Source organism: Chenopodium quinoa, unplaced genomic scaffold, assembly GCF_001683475.1.
Source record: "Chenopodium quinoa cultivar QQ74 unplaced genomic scaffold, ASM168347v1, whole genome shotgun sequence".
Classification (NCBI taxonomy): domain Eukaryota; kingdom Viridiplantae; phylum Streptophyta; class Magnoliopsida; order Caryophyllales; family Amaranthaceae; genus Chenopodium; species Chenopodium quinoa.
Window position 1 is genome coordinate 6,641 of NW_018743431.1, and position 18,137 is coordinate 24,777.

At 33.4% G+C, this 18,137-nt stretch overlaps 1 protein-coding gene across 1 annotated transcript; it reads left to right on the forward strand.

Moving 5' to 3' along the window:
- The first annotated feature begins 2,658 nt into the window (after positions 1–2,658).
- On the forward strand, positions 2,659–12,416 carry LOC110739075 (replication factor C subunit 2-like). Its single transcript, XM_021919528.1, has 12 exons — positions 2,659–3,381; positions 3,467–3,545; positions 3,668–3,747; positions 4,594–4,716; positions 4,900–4,969; positions 5,041–5,114; positions 6,566–6,686; positions 6,779–6,841; positions 10,049–10,108; positions 11,056–11,181; positions 11,270–11,353; positions 12,109–12,416. The coding sequence occupies exons 1-12, from the start codon at positions 3,338–3,340 to the stop codon at positions 12,205–12,207; spliced, it is 1,023 nt and encodes a 340-aa protein (XP_021775220.1). The 5' UTR covers positions 2,659–3,337; the 3' UTR covers positions 12,208–12,416.
- The last annotated feature ends 5,721 nt before the right edge of the window (positions 12,417–18,137 follow it).

Below are 18,137 nucleotides of genomic sequence, written 5' to 3' on the forward strand. Positions count from 1 at the left end.
TCAACACTACCTCAATTCCTCTTTCATAGTTATACCCATCATATTCCACTATTAATCCTAACTAGATTGTATCCATGTTAATGCACGGTGTATAAGATGGGGAAGTTATTAGAAAAAAAAATGAACTGGAAGTTATTTAATTGGATGTTATAACAACAACACATTTAAAAATAAAAAATTAAAAAAAAAAAAAAAAAAAAAAAAAAAAAAAAAAAAAAAAACTCAAATGCATGAGATTTGAGAATTTGGCTTTTGAAAGGTTGTGGTTAAATAATCACTCTATAATTATATAAATGATTTACTTAATTGTTGAGGAGCAATTTATGAATTATGTCTACAATAAAAGAGAGATTAGTGACCGAAACCAAAAGAATAGTGATTTTCAATTGTTTATTTTTTTTTTATTACTATTACTATTTCTTTTTTTTTTAAAAAAAAAAAATTCAATGGTACTCTTAAGCTTTTTATTTTTCTCAATGATAAAATCAAAAAATCAAATTCTATTTGGAAATCACCTATTTGTGTTACTAATTAAATGGTGACATTAATGAGATTTGTTGGACTTAATTATTTTGATGATGACACAACCTCACTTGCTTACATACTAATAAGAGCTTGATTGTTTAAGTGTGTGGTCAGATGCAATGACTAGGAGAATTAAATGTCATGCAAAGCTACCATGAGGAACAGGAAAGCAAGAAACAGAGCTATCCATAAAGAAGAGCTCCTTTACAAAAACTCGTGCTTCAGAAATGAAGACTTGAGAAGAGAAGGTTCCCCTCATGGAACAAAAGCTTAAGAGAAGAAGCCTCACCAGAGAAGAGAAGTTCCTTCCAAGGAACAGAAGCCTCGGAGTAGAAGCTTCATCAGAGAAACATGAAGACTAAATATATTTTTATATTTTAGGATTTATGTAAGTATAAGAAATTAGTTACACTCGAAAAAGCTGTGTGGAATTGGTCTAAAAAGATAAAATTGTGCATGCTAGTTTTTAGGAAAACTGTTAAGTTTTAAACGAATATCTTTTTCTTAACTAAAAAGATTTTATTTTATTTCTAATTTTCGAAAATATCTTTTGCAAATAAAATCTTCCATGATCTCTAAAAACTTGCGGCCTACTCCCCATGATTTTCTTCAAGTCATGGTCTTGCACATTGAGGAGTTCATGTTTTCTTAATTTTAGGAACATGATCTTCTTAGTGGGTTGGAGTAGTGGCGTAATGGATTTGCTGCACAAAAAAGTTTTTCCTAAACGAATTTTGGTCTATAAATAGCTGTTGATTTCAGATGAAAAAACTCACCCTTGCTCACATAAGTTTTCTAGTTTTTAATTCGAGTCAAGTGTCAATTCCACATAAGTAATACAGAGTGTTCTTAATGTTCTTATACTAGAGTTTATTTTTCTTTCGAGTTGTAATTTGGGGAATGGGAAAGTTTGAGTAAACTTCTGTGTATGAGAAAGAGAAGAGAGAAAGAGAAGAGAAGAGAGAAAGAGAAGAGAAGAGTGACAAGTTGGGTGACTTCTTCCTCGAGGTTCAAGTTCGTTGAGGAGCTTGAAGTTTGAGTCTTTAGTTTGTAATAGGACCATTTGCCCTATTCTAGTGAAGATTCTTTTCCCAAAATCTCAAGTGGTCGTGATTTTTCTCCTTGTTAGGGCCAAGGAGTTTTCCATGTAAAAATCTCTCTCGCATCTTTTAGTTCCTTTAGTTAATCTTTCTGTTCCTTTAGCTTACTTAGTTTTAATTCCGCAAAAAGTTTGGCTAAACTCTCATACTACAATTCATCCCCCCTTCTTGTAGTATTCTTTGAAACAACAAGATTAACCTACAATAATAAGCCTGATCATAGTTGACTAAAGGCGAAGTGACTATTATATCCTTGAAAATTAGTTTTTTCTTTTATTTTTTAACAATTTAATTATTAAAAAAAAAAACACCAACCACTCTTTCTCCAGCACGGCCAGACAACCGTAGGCCACCACACGCCTAGCCAGGCCCATACCACCCTGTTTCCGATCGCGCCCATACCTCCGGCTCCGGCGCCCACGAACCACCAGCCCTTCCCTATCCCCACGAATCCCTAAACTCTCTAAAAACAACCCCTCCCTTCGAAAAATCATCTCAACCCACGAAAAACCACAACAAGAACCCCAGCGATGGCGGAGGAGGGCGGGTTAGGGTTTTTCAAAGGTAGGTTGATGGTTATTGGGGGTTTCGTGGGGGGTGAGAGAAGGGTTTATAGGAAGGGATAGGTGGTTCAACACGCGGAAAGGAGATGCGAAAGGGGTTCACTGCTGGGTTGTTCGGGGTTAGGTGGTTTAGGGGTTGCGGCGACAATAGGATCTTGGTGGGCGCAGCCAGCGCCTGCCGGAAGCAGGGGAATTAGCTGGCGGGCAGGGGTTACGGGGGAAGAAGTGGGTGGTGGGTTTTTGTTAAAAAAGGGTATTATAGACATTTTCTTTTTCCCTCCCTTTTAAAACATTAACCATGGTTAATATTTTTCCAAATTCCTTAATGTTACCATTGAATTACTTTTACAAATAGGTGATTATCAAAGAAAATTTGATTTTTTGATGTTTACTATTGAAAAGAATAAAAAGTTGAAGAGTACCATTGAGGATTTCCTTTTTTTTTTTTTTTTTTTTTTTTTTTTTTTTTTTTTTGCAACAAGGGGTACTTTATGTGAAATGTAAAATATTCGTTTGTTACAAATAAAAAGAAACAAATGTATTATATAAATATCACAAAAGGCAAGGATATAAATGTCAAAGTTGATGCAAAGATTAAAATATCATTAACACAGTAAGATTGTACTTTTACGACTCTAATACAAGCAAATTCTTCTTAAGAAATCTTTTTTTCTTTTTTTGTTTTGTTTTGTTTTTGTTTTTTTTGTACTCGTACTATTCTCTTGTGCTAAGCTTTTCGAAGTATCTCTTTGTATGGAAGAATATTCAAAATCTTTGTAAGTTTTTCAAATTTTTATATAAATATATCGCCTAAACTAGCTTCACCTATGATCCTCAAATGATAAGTGTTTGTCATCCTCGACCTCCATTGATAAAGAATTTCCAAACTCCACCATTAATAAGAGAGAATAACGAGTTAACTTCCTCGAAACGCCCCTTTTATCGTCCCCCAACTCCAAAAGTATTTAAATGACAATTTTACCCCGACGACATTTGTGAAAAGATTTAAAAACCCTCTTGAGAACTTGTACTTCTATTTTCTCCTCCAATTTGTTTGCTAGTTTAGTGATTACGAGTAGTTCATTACTCCAAATAAAAAGCGGGAAAAGAGAACGAAGGAGAGAGAAAGAGTTGCGCAGAGACAAGAAAATGGCGCCATTGTTACAGAGCTCTCAACCTTGGGTTGAAAAATAGTAAGCAAATTTTCTCCACTTTATTCTCTTTACTTCCATTTTATACAAAATCTGAATTTTTTTAATTTCTGTAAATTAATTTCAGTCGGCCGAAGCAAGTGAAGGATGTTGCACACCAAGATGAAGTGATTCGAGTTCTTACCAACACCCTCGAAACCACCAATGTAATTTAATTTCAATTTTTAATTTTTATTGTTGAATTTTGTTTTCACTATTTATATAAAAAACCCTATAATTAATTTACCCATTTTTTTATTATTTTTTGGATTTTTTTGGGTTATTGTAGTGTCCTCACATGCTATTCTATGGTCCACCTGGTACCGGAAAAACCACCACTGCTCTTGCCATTGCTCATCAGCTTTTTGGGTATGGAGTATTTTGCTAAATTTCACAAAAGATTGTTGAAATTCTTGGAAGATTGATTATTTTATTATATGATTGGATGAATGAAGTTATTTTAGGTTTAAGTATTTAAGATGTACATTAAATTTGATTTTTTTTTGCTCCCATTTTAATGATTTTTTTTATCTTTTTGAGTGATTTATTTTAAGTATTATTAGTTGCATGTACTAAACGAGTATTGGAAAAAAGAGTTTGTTTAGGCATATTAGTGTTCAAGTGTTCAGCTACCAAAAAAGTGTTGGATCACTTGGTAAGGAGCTCACCTTCGATCTTAGGGGTTTGGAGTTCGAATCCTACCATGTCAGGGTGCTTGGGGTAGGGATTTTCTTACCCTCCCCTCTACTCCCAAGTGCCTGACCTGCATATACTGGACCTAGAAAACCGTGATAGTTTAGGTCGGGTTAGGGACCTTATGGTCCCTACTATAAGAATAAAATAAATAATATTAACTTGATTGAGGTCGTGTTCTCTTTTTTTGGAATGTGGATTGGCTTGACGCCAATAACATTTTAGGCATGGAAGTTAAATGGTTAAGGCAACTTGATAGTTTAGTAGCATTATTTTGCAATGTTGTATTTTGTATAAAACTATAGGGTGATAATCCCCAATCTAAAAGAACAACTCTGGCCATGATACTTGAATAGAATACAGGAACTTGTTGTTCAATGCTTTTGTTCTATCTCACAAGATAATATAGTGATTAGTTTGAAATGAGAGGCACATCCTTGTGATTATAATTCTAATATCCAATTGGAGTATTCACTGTCGATTGCTTGAATAGTTGGACTAATGTTGCTTTGCATTTTACAGGCCCGAACTTTACAAGTCCAGGGTGCTTGAGTTGAATGCTAGTGATGATCGTGGCATCAATGTTGTTCGTACCAAAATAAAAAATTTTGCTGCGGTTGCTGTAGGTTCTGCACAACGAGCAGGGTAAAGAATTGGACCATGAGCTTAAATGGATTTCTTGATTTTGTTGCATTCTCTCTCTCTCTCTCTCTCTCTCTCTCTCTCTCTCTCTCTCTCTCTCTCTCTCTCTCTCTCTCTCTCTCATGCAGTCATGTATGTACTTTTATGTTTTAAGACATGCCTGATTTTCTAATTGAAACATTGTAGGGGTTATCCTTGCCCACCTTATAAAATTATCATTCTAGACGAGGCAGATTCCATGACAGAAGATGCTCAGGTGTGATTTCGTATTCAGTTTATTTTATAAACCTATTGCATGATGTTTCTCACTATCATTGTTCTGTGCAGAATGCATTGCGTCGAACAATGGAAACTTACTCCAAAGTTACAAGATTCTTTTTCATCTGTAATTATATTAGCAGGTGGGTCAAGTGCTCAAGTCTATTCGTGTCATATTATAATTATATGTTCTGGTATTCTCTGTAAAATCTCGCTGCATTTTTTACTCGTTTACTTTTCATAGATTGCTCTCTTTGTACTATAAGTTATATTTGTTGTAGAGGTTCAAGTAGTGTGTAATGTCAGGCTCAGTTTGGGCAGATCCAAGGTGTGCTTTTCATAGATTAGTCTCTTTGTACTATTAGTTTTATCTGTTTACTGCACGAGACCTCTCTGGTATGTGGGTAGTCAATAATGGTTCACTTCAATTTCATATTGCTTCATGACTGACCCATAACTTTCATATTAGTTTACTTCATCTATGTTCTGTAATAGAGGCTTCTTCATGTTTAACTGTTTACCTATCACTGTCTATTAACTTGTTTCTTCTGTTATCTGTTTTTAATAAATAAATATAATATATATATATATATATATATATATATATATATATATATATATATATAAATCTTTTGCCCCCCCCCCCCTCTTTTCCCAACCGAAGCAGGTAATTTGGGTAACACCGTAAGAAACAGCTGAATAGGTTATGTTTTTGTTTTTCCTATGTGTTAAGACCGCTAAATGCTAAATAATAATGAACCCTAACTATAGGTTATATTGTCTTTTGTTGCTCATTCATATAATCAACTTCAATATTTTTCTTATTCATTTATTTAGAGATTCTTGGTTGTCAATCTTATTATATCCTCTGCTCCATTTTTAGTTTTTCAATTTTAATTCTATCACATTTGGCAATGTAAAACTTCAACCATTAATATCTTTAATTGTCAACAAGTAAACATTATAACATGTTAATATTCTTAAAAGTATACAACAATACAAATCTAACAAGATCCCTCATGAATAGTCTAAGTACTATATGTAAATAGTGTTAAAAGTGATGTCAAGATTGTCAACTACTTGTAAAAAATAACAGAGTAAGTATATGTTTATATAGTTTATTCATCATCTTCCTAATTTCGTGGACCAATCCTATTGGAGAATAAGTTAGAGCATATTCACGTGTCTGATGAAAAGAAATATTCCACTGTTCTTAATCTTCTTATCACCATACCTCGAATGAATTTAAGTCTAACTGGTCTTTTGTAGCTTCTATTTCCATAGAAGAAGTAGCTCTTCCATTGGATGGGACTGGAGGAAGAAGCCTATTATGGTTCTGACATTAGTTATAGAGCTACGCCTTTGTGAGGAAAAGTTATTCAGCTGTAGTCTAGAAACTAGAGCCTGTAGGGAAGGTCCTATATGCACTAGTGCATGATGCTTATGAAGATAGTTAGAAGGGAGCAACTGTTTTCCACTGGTCCACTCTTGGGATTATAAATGTTACTTATTGAGCTGATGTTGGGAGAGGATACATGTGAATGATTCTGCATTATTTGAACTTAATAACAAGATCCTACTATGGTGATTGCAGGATCATAGAGCCTCTGGCTTCAAGGTGTGCCAAGTTTAGATTTAAACCACTTCCGGAAGGCATAATGAAAAGTCGAATTTTGCATATATGTGGAGAAGAAGGCATCAATCTGGATTCTCAGGTATCTACCAGTATCCTGTAATTTGTACTTTTGTAGTTTGACTTCTTTATCTGTTAACTCAACATTGATTATAGGATCTGTTATTTATGTAGGCACTTACTACGTTGAGTTCCATTTCACAAGGTGATCTTCGTCGGGCCATTACATACTTGCAGGTAATTGAAAATGCTTACCTTTTTCCTACAATTACATAAATTAACTTGTCAATACACGTGCATGCTATAAATGCATCAATCTATATGAGGGCTTGTGATGTCTCATATCCTCCCTTTCAAGTGAGCATGTGTCTGCACATGTGTGTGCGGCATGTGTTATATTTGTGTTTTAAAATCTAAAGCTTACACTTAATTAGATACATGCTTATTACTTGTTAGCATGTCATTGTACAGTTGAATAAAGCTTAGTCCACATTAATGTATAAAAGAAACCAAACAGAAATACAAGAGATAAGACACTTCCTAGATTATTTAGATGATACTCCAATCTGTCCATTGAAATTTTCAACTGTAAAAATTTGTTTTAAAAATAATATTTATTGTCAGTGTAAAACAGTGTGAAATTATTTTGTCTTGAAGAATACTTCCATAAAGGTATTGCCTATTTTGTTTTTGCCCATGATTAGCAATTAGAACCAAACCTAGCTTGGTCTAGTGAGAACATTGCACCTTCCAACTTTGAGGTTGGGGGTTCAATCTCCACTAGAGGCACCTTGAGGTTGGGGATCTCTTACTCTTCCTCACTCTCAAAGTGTCTAACCTGCAAATATTGTACTAAAAAAGGTCCTTTTCCTTACCTTAAAAAAATGAATGGGACAATAACAGATGTTGCCTTTTTTTCCATGACAGTGTTTTAAATTTTAATACAAGGAAAATTTATCAGGGAGAAACCTAATTATTACACAAGTAAAGGACAAAACAGTGTCTAAAGAATTTGGTGTGATCTTGAATCTATGGTTCATCAATATAGAAACATATTACATATACTATGAATCTCTGACAGTCTGACTTATTAAAGGGCAAGGCAAAACTACTTGTTCATCCCCTAAACAACATTATGTTGGTGGATATGGATTTATACTGTGCTGGTGCTGCAACTAAGAATTTTTTTCCATCTCCAGGATAAAATTATGGTCAGAAAAGAATCATTAGTACATATCCAAGGCTTGCTCAAGATAAGATTGCAAATATCCAGCTTGATAGTATATCATTTGCAAATAAACCCAAAGTCACACATGGGGATAGTACTAGAGTAATGCTCATAATGTTTACCTTTTTGACATCTTATTACTTTGATGCTTTATGCACCTTCTAGTTTCCTATTATTGCAGACGGGGATTTAGTTATAAAGAAGAGCTCCAATAATCTGAGATCTATCAAATTGACTTGTAGGTTTTATCTAGGGTTCTTGGAAGGGACTTGTTTAGCTAGTTTAGATGTCTTCCTTGGAATAATAACCTCAAATATTAAATTTTAAAATCCTCTATTATATTGTTACATACTTCCTCCATTCTTTTTTGGTTGACACTTTTTGTTACTTTTGACACTATTTTACCAACTCTATATTGACCAGGTGTTGTGATTTATAGTCATTGTATAACAGTCATAAGCGATCTTGTTAGAACCATCTCAATGTATACTTTCATTGTATCAATTTTGTTATAACTTTTGACTTATTGATAATTAGAGATATCAAAAAGAATTGTGTCAGCTAAAAAAGAATGGAGGGAGTAGATCTTTTTCAACTTGTGGTGTGAATCATGTTCTTAATACTAGCATCAACAGTCTATGAAGTGGATAAACAATATTTTGATGTTGCATTGCTACCCTTGTGTCTAATGACGCTTGAGCAATGACGTTTCTAGCTGCCTAGCTGGAGTAATTAGGGTGTCATCTATAAGTTGGACCATAAATCTTTTGATAACGTTCCATTTTTAATTTATGGAAATGGGTCAGTGATGCTTGCTGTTAGCTTTCTTTTAGATCATCTGAATTGTTGGCCCAGGAGATGAATTAGGATTATAGAAGTAGTAGTATCTATTCTCTCCTTTATTTCCATTTAAGCTCTTAATCTATTGGATTTTCTAATAAGATAGCAGTTTTTTTTTTTTAAAAAAAAAAAAAACTTCTTATTTTGCATTTTAGATTTTTTTAAAAAAGAAAAATTTCCTTTCATCCCTCCTTAAACCACCACATGGTCCACATGATACTGTATAATAACACCAATGTCTACCAACTTTCCTACCCAAAATTCTAAAAAGGATCCACTTGCTAGAGTTAGTGAGAAGATAAAAGAATAAAAGCACAGAGGTAGTACTATGGATGTGTTGAAAGTCTTATGCTTCTCTAATATGATTGTGGGATTTGTCTGGATTTCTATTTGGGAGTCTCTAGTCACTTATGGAAGTCTCTCCATTTTACTCATTTTTGACATTTTCTTAATATTTAAGGTTCCTAATATAGTTGAAGCCTTCATGTGACCTTGTTTAAAGAGTCTGACTTTGAACACCACTACACTAGAACAGTTTGCCTGATGTTAATTTGTGCATTAAAAGTTGCAAGATGTGGAATTGTGTTTTCTTGCATTATGAGGTGGCTACACATACGTGGAATATGTTTTTTGGGTAATTTTTGGTGATTTGAAAGGATGGTGTTTAGGTGATCCCCTTCCACAAATTTTATTTAATGGGATCTTTAAGCAATTTGGTTAGTAAATAACTGTGTTTGGTTTACACAGAATTATAGAAGGCTGTTGCATCCATTATTTATGATCTAAACTAGTTATCAATTATATACTTTTTACCCATTCTTTGATATTTGAGAAATTTCATGGGATGCCCTAATGAAATGCCCTCTCAGTGCATGCTTTTTTACTTTTAATTTCATTGTTTAAAGAGTCTTTAACAGCTGATATTCTTATATAGTTGACATTCTTCGTTGTGTTCGGTAAGTTGCTGGCTCTTTGTTTATATGATGGTATAGTAATTACCTTTTGTAGCTTCCAGCTGCTATATGTCCTGGTTCTCCACCTCCACACTACCCTTGAAAGGACACCTTTATGGCATTTGGTTTGTCTTTCTGGGAATAAATGAATTGGTCATTTGTAGCACTTGCAATCATATTTTTTTGCTCAAGTATTTGATGTAGAGAAACAGGCCTAGAAAGCAAAAAAATGGTTTGCTAAAAAGTGAAAACCCTCAAAATTGTGTAGTAGAATTTTTCTGCAGGTCTTGTTGAAAGAAATAAGCATTAGTGCAATAAATCTTAAATTCTGATAGAATGATGTTGGAGTCAAGTGCAGATTTCAGTAACTTTATATTGGAATGACTAATCTTTCTTTTAATTGACTGAATTTCTATGTGACAGGGAGCTGCTCGCTTATATGGATCATCCATATCCTCCAAGGACTTAATTAGTGTGTCTGGGGTAAGCTGTATGGAATATATTTTTTCCCCTTTGATGAATTTATTATTGAAACTTAATCATTCCATGCTACTGCTTCTGTTAAATTAATGAATAGATTAGTTTTGTACAGCCAGCTGTAGTCTGTAAATGACTGTTTGAGTAGTTCAATTACTCATTATTCCCTCTATCTTGAAACAAATGCCAACATTTCAATGATATATTTTCTTGAATTAGTAGCATTATGGCAGCTCTTCATCAGTCAAACTGTATTCCAACTTTTCATCATGCCTAATACTAATTTTGCATAGAGTATGAAATCTACTCCCCTTGTTTCAATATAAATGTCCCATTTTGACTTTTTTGCACTATTCACATAATCCACTTTGACTAATGTTAGTGAATATCAACTTTTTATAATTTATACTTATTGATGATTAAAAAAATAATAATACCTCCGGTTTTTTTTAGTTGACACGTTTTGACTTTAGCACTATTCACACTCCCCTTTGACTGTGTTTTGTGCTTTATATGTAATGAAAAATACAGTCATGTGAGATCTTGTTAGATTCGTCACAATATGTATTTTCAAAATATCAACTTTTTATATTTTTTGCTTATCATTAATTAAAGATATTAATGATTGAATTTGTGCATAGGCAAATGTAACTAAAGAAACGTGTCAACTAAAAAGAAACGGAGGAAGTATTGGTTAATGCTTTGCATGGCATATATGCCCAATCAAAGTGGGGCGTTTATTTTGAAACAGAGTGAGAAAATAATAGGTTGTCAATTGCCATTTATTTTAGCAAGAAGGATCATCTTCTCTCTTCTGCATCAAAATATAATTCTTTTAATTGGAATCATATTTTCTACTCAACACTCTACAGGACATTCAGCATGCTTACATTGTCCAAACAACATATTTTTAACTGTTTTCATGCCTAAATAGTTTTCTTTTGTGTTGAAAGGTCATACCAGAGGAAGTTGTGCAGTATTTGTTGGCTGCTTGCAAGAGTGGTAACTTTGATTTGGCTGACAAAGCAGTGAATAATGTCATTTCAGAAGGCTATCCAGTTTCCCAGATGATCTCTCAGGTTGCATATCGTTCAACTTCATTCGCAACTTCTTTGTCTGTTAAGTGTTTTCCATGACACGCGACTTCAAATTGTGTGATTTTTCCAGTTATTTGATATCATCGTGGAAGCTGATGATTTGTCAGATGAGCACAAGGCAAGGATTTTCAAAAAATTAGGTGAAACAGACAAGGTTAGTTTGCATATAGTTTTCTGTTGCTGGAATGACTCCGATTCATGTCATATATGTTCATGCCTTTGTGTGGGACTCTCATTTGGTGTGCCTTACCAACTTCTGATTCTGAATCTGAAATCTATATGCATTTCCCTGTATCTGAAGTCTGAATGTAGTAGGGATTCCCTTTTCTGCTCCTTTCTTGCCGCTGATTTTTAACCTTTCATACGCAGTAGGGACACGTCTTAGAAAATTTAACTTGGGGGTCAATAGAAATTGGAGGCAATATTGTCCAAAATAAATTAAAAAAAAAAAAAAAAAACTCATTTGCAGATTCTATTATACATGAAAATATATCTGTAATTAATAAATAATAATTAGATGAAAAGAATAATGTATGACAAGCAGTACTAGTAGTGACTGATAATTGCTTATTTGATGAAACATTCTGCCATTAGTTGTAAACTTTTAATGCTTATTAACTCAGTTAATTGTCCAGATCTAGCTATATTTCTGTCTGAACTAACATTAGAGAACTTAACTGAAAACTAAATTAACCAGAAAATCAACATTAGAGGAGGGGGGATGATATGTTGTAGTCCAGGCTTTTTGGTTGACTCGTAATGTATGAGCATTTATATCAATTTGTGGGTATAGATTTCTGAATGTCAAATGATAATTTATTTTTAATTTCACCTTATCTTGAGCATTTACCTTGTGGTTTATGTTAATATGACATATAACGGTAAACCTTAATGTGGTATGTTTTGTAGTGTCTTGTTGATGGAGCAGACGAGTATTTGCAGTTGCTAGATGTTGCTGGTAACATCATGCGCGCTTTCTGTAACATGGCTCAAGATTTCTCCAATTAGACCTGTTGGCTTCATAGTATACAGTGAAGTTTCTGATGTATGAAATGAAAGTCAGATGGAATTTTTTGAGACATCATGATAGAAAGATTCTTGCCTCGTATCTTCCTGTTAAAATTTTTGGGCAACAATCTAAATTTGACTACAAAGGACTTGTGAAAAATTGATATATAATCTAAATAATCATCCTTTATATAAGAGGTTGGTTTGAATATCCTTATCCTTGTGTATACCAAGAATAGCTTAGTCTAGTAGGATAATTTGCATCTCACAATTTAGAGATTGTGGGATCAAACTCCACTAGAGGCATTTTAGGCCTTGGGGTGGGAATTCCCTTACCTTTCCTATTTCCTCCCCACTTTCAAAGTGCCTAGTCCATTAACCCGGGTCGGAAGGACCTATGAGAGGTTCTGCCTAAGTAAGGCACTTATCCTTTCCAAACCCCACCCCCCCCCCCCCCCCAAAGGAAAAAAAAAATCTAAATTTGAAAAAAAGAAAAAACTATTTTTTAGTACATGATAATAACTGATTTTTAAGATGTTTGAAATAGAAAGCTTTATATGTCAAACTCTCTTATATTTAATATTTCGCGATGATTATGTGGAATTTATAGACTTATAGACTCTTATATATATGAACATTGTTTACTTGATAGATAACATCACGTAGTTATGTCTAATCGAGGATTATGTTTAGGGTGACAACATAATCGAGCACGAGGGGGTGGGTGGCACCTTTTGACAATTTTTGGTGGTAATATTAATTCATTCATGTTAGTCTTTTTGATACGTACTAGCCATGCACGGTAAGTCAATTTTATTTTTTTTAAAAAAAAGTAATTAAATTTAACAAATAAAATTTGATAAAACATATAGTTATAATCTATATTATATAGTTATAATCTATATTAAAAGGCAAAACAAAAGATTAATATATAATTTCATGAATTAGATTAAAAAAATTACAAGGTGGTCAGTGTTATAAAGGTTACGCCGCACGCAAAACATGCTTAAAGATTTAAGTCATGTTTATTTTAAAGTAATTTCATTAATATCAATTAAATGAATCATTTTGCTTCAAAAAAAAAAAATGAATCATTTTTATTATGAAGTATATTACTGTACTTTTTTTTTTAACAAAATCTAATAATAATCAAGTTAAAGTAATTTTATTAATATCAATAATATGAATCAATTAAAAGAGTTGGACTAAGATTTTAGTCAAATATGTATGGAGGAATTAAAAAACATCAGATAAAAAGGAAAATAATTATTACAAAGATAATATAAAAGGTTTGAATAAATATTATTATAATTGTATTATACAAATATTTTAAAAAAAATTTTTTTGCTAAAAAGGAAGAAGAATTTTGGAGGGAAAAAAAGCATCAGGATATGACACGAGTCACCTCCGGTGTCTGTTTTAGTAAGTTATTGGTTGATTATTAATGATTATAACATTAAGAAGTTTTTTGTGAAATTATAGGAGGACATTGGACAAACATGCCTTCCTAGACGTGTCAAAAAATGACCCGATCAACTCAAAAAAATTCGATTAAGATTTTAACTTGTAAGGACATATTAGTACTCCCTTTTTCTTTTTCTTTTTATTTTCCTTTCATTTTTTTTTACATCAATTCGATTGACATATTTGCTGAGATTTAACTTTGACCATTAATAATTTATTACTCATATAAAAAAAGTAAAAGAGATACATTTAAAATAGTTTAAATAAACAAAAAAATTATGAATCAACCTCAAAATAGAATTGACCTAGGTTGCACAAGTACAAGTACTGACACGGATACGGGTATGAAACAAATACGGGAAAACGTCTATCTCAAAATAAGGGACACATATACGAAATGTTACAATTCATTTTATATATTTTTAAAAAGAATTTGACCATATATTTGTCATTCCAGAATCGGAAGGAAAGCTCTAGCCACTTGAGTTATCCCTCAATATCATATTTAACATTTATGAAATTTAAATATTGGAAGCTTCTACATTATAATTAAAATCTATCAATATATTGTAAGAAATTGAAACAATTTTAAATAGCACACTAATAAAAGACTTCCTACATTGAAATATGAATTAGACAACGTTGAACAGATATTATATCATAATTTTGATTAAAATAAAAAATTTTAAAATTACAAAATGTGCCTAATTCTTATTTATATTCATATATAATAATGATTTATTTTTAAAATATACAAATTTAAAATAGACTTTATATAAATCGTGCATCGCAGATTCGCAGATGCACGGGTTCTAACCTAGTTATTTAATAGTTACCTTATTTTAGTTTACTTAAATTATTATCGAGAAAGCGACACGTGGACAATGATGATGTCAACAACTTTTGTTTTAGTAATAATTTATAGGATACGATCTAAGACGTATCGTCGTGTGTCCCACGAGTGTCGATGTCGGTGTCTGACACGATGTCCGACACAGACACGACAGTTGGATGAAGTGTCCCTGCATCCTAGAAATTGACCCGACCTTGCCGAATAATTTGTGGTTGGTGCACCCAGGTGCACCATGCGCATGGTGCACCCAAAAGAACATTTAGTATATTTAAAAGAACATGGGTAAAAAATGAACATGTTTTTATTTTCTTGCAACTGCAAATCCATCACTCTCTTCTCCTGCAATTTCTCACTCCTCTTTCCCTTCCTATCACTCTCTTTCTTGCTGCCAATTTTTACTCTCCTTTACACCATCGTTTTCATTTAAGAATTTTAATGAATTTGGGTAAAAATCATTTCCAAAGTACTCATTTTCTCTCTCCATAACTTTTCTCTCTATCTTTTTCTATTTTTCAAAAAAAATTCAAAATAGCAAAATTGTTCATCTTCAAAGTGAAACCCAAGAAAAATATTGAACTTATCAACCTTCAAACTTAAACAAATGGTGGATTCAAGTAAAATGTAAGTATAAATTTTGTACATGCAAATTGTTTTTCGTCAATAATTTTAAAGTCAAAGTGTTTAATTTTGTGAATTTGGGTTTTTTTTTTTTAAAAAAATAAAATTTAAAGGTATAAAGTACAAGCTGTTCAAAAGAACAATTAGAGGAGAAAGAAGAATAGTAATGAATTGAAGTCAACTGGAAGATAACCAAGCAAGGTTAATTTTTCAAACACTAGCTTGTTCTTTTTCAAACATGTTCTTTTTATTCCATGTTCTTTTCGGAGGTCATATTCTTTGTCAAAAACAATCATGTTCTTTTGTTGAACACTATTATGCATGTTCTTTTTCAAATACTAGCATGTTTTTTTCAAACACTGGCTTGTTCTTTTTCAAACACTAACATGTTCTTTAAAATATGCCTAATGTTCTTTTCGGAGGCCATGTTCTTTGTTAAACACAAACATGTTCTTGTGTTGAACACTATTATGCATGTTCTTTTTCAAATACTAGCATGTTCTTTTTCAAACACTCGTATGTTTTTTTTTTCATATTCTTTAAAATAAGCCTAATGTTGTTTCTGGGTGCACCATGCGCCCGGGTGCACTATACTATTTTCACTCGCCGAATGCGTATCCACATCTCTAGGCTATTGTAAGTTCTAACCCGAACATGTATAAGGTATTAAGGTGTGAAACGCTAAACATCGCCCACAAATTACCATATAAAGCCCACAAATATGTTATGATTTGACCATTATGCCCTTTTGCTAAAATTGAGATAATCTCGGTGTAAAAAATGTGGAGCCGTATTGGCTCGTCGGGGGAGACCGGATGGCAGGCCGGAGATGTGGGGGACGCCGAAGGTACGTCGTCGTCGACGGAAAACGAGGTAAGTGACCGCTAAAATTCACGGTTTACCGTCGTAGTGGCTACGGCGCCTAGGGTGGACGCCCAAACCGTAGCCTGGACGTCCAAGCCGGACGCCAGAACCACCAGAGTGGCGTCCAGGCTAGACGCCCAGACCACCAGAGTGGCGTCCAGCCCAGACGCCCAGACCACCGGACTGGCGTCCTGGGCAGACGCCACTCCACTGGGTGAGGTGGCCCTGCCAGGCGCCAGTCCAGTGGGTGTGGCAGCCCTGGCAGACGCCACCTTTAATAATTAAATTTTATTTTTTCCTTTTTGATTTTGTTGTTGTTTTTTATTTAATTTTTTTGTGAAAATAAAAAATCGAAAATGATTTTTTAAAAAAATTCGAAATGGGTTTTTTGTAAATTAAATTTGAAAATTCGAAATAGGTTTTTTTAAAATTAAATTTGAAAATTCGAAATGGTATATTTTTAAATTTAGTTTGAAAATTCGAATTGGGTTTTTATAAAAATTAAGTTTGATTATATATAATTATGTTTTTTTTTGTGTTAATTATGTGGAAATATAGAAATTAAATGTATTATCCGTTAAATGTATTTATTGTAATATATAATTGATGCAGGAATATGGTGGAGACGAAAATGATTACAGTGAGATATTTGGACATGATGGTCCATTCGAAGAAGCTCAACAGGCGATTGATTGGGTAAATAATCATCATCGCAAATCAAATACACTAAAAACAAACAAATAATAGTAAACAAAATATAAACGTAGAAAACATACAACGAAATTGAAAAAATTTATAAAAATAAACAACAAAATATAAAAACAATTCAAAATTATATTACAAAAAAAAAAAAAAAAAAAAAAAAAAATTAAAAACAATTTTTTAAAAAAATTTAAAAAAAAAAAAAAAAAATTGGGGGGGGGGGGCGCCCTGGCTGGACGCCCAGCCGGCGGTGGTGGCGCCAGATGCAGACGCCGCCACCAGTTGGCTGGCGTTTGGGCTGGACGCCACTGCCACGGCTGCGGCGCTTAGACTAAACGCCACAACCGTGGCGGTGGCGTCCAGCCCAGGCGCCAGCCAACTGGTGGCGGCGTCTGCATCTGGCGCCACCACCGCCGGCTGGGCGTCCAGCCAGGGCGCCCCACCGCGTTCACGGCGGTTTTCCCCCTTTTTTTTTTTTTTTTTTTAAACAAAATATACCTTTCCACCTTGGGACATCCTTCCCTCCGCCGCCGCCGCCACTTCCTTGCCTTGCCGCCTCGACATTGCCGTTATTTTTTTTTTTTTTAGAGAGGTTGAAAGAAGATGAGCAATGAGAGTGTGAGTGATGAGAGTGTGAGTGTTTTTTTTTTTTTTAAGGTCAAGGGCAATTTTGGGAAACCAAGTGAATTTTGTGGGCTTTATGTAGTAATTTGTGGGCGATGTTTAACAAATCCCATTGAGGTTCGTTAACAAAACCAGTCCCAAATTAAAAAAATAAAACCACTGGTAAGGAAGGAAAGAGAGCGTACTCCCTCTTTTCCTAAATTGAGAAATGAAGGATCAAACTTTTTCAGAATTTGAAATCAGTTACTCGCTAGGTATATAATCGTTTTCTTATACCTTAATTCTTCCGAAGTTAATTTTATTTTTGTTTAAATTTCGTATTTTGTGAGCTTTTATTATTTGCATTGCTTTTAAATTTGATTAATTCTTCGTAGTATGTTTTTGCTTTCTTTTAAGCTTGGTGAATTTATAAATTATAATGATAATGAGGAATTTTGGGGGCAATAACAAAGAACTGTATAAAAAAAAATAAAATTAATTGTTTTTGGTTGATTAATATTATCATTTCTTTGCAAATTTATGTAAATGAGTGCGAAAATTGTTGTTTGTATTCCATTTTTAGCAATTGAATACAAACAACAATTTCATACATGTGTGTGACCTTTCCCGGTATTATTGTTAACACACTATTTCAGACGAACTAGTTTTCGGTTGAATTATCTTATACTGAATTACGAGCAATTAGAACACGACCCCTCGAACAACCAGCTCTTTACCCTCAATGTTCAATTGAAGATAGCTTCTCTCTGCACTAATCCATATATGATTGTGAAATAATTGTGAGTTTATTGCATGGGTTTCGTAG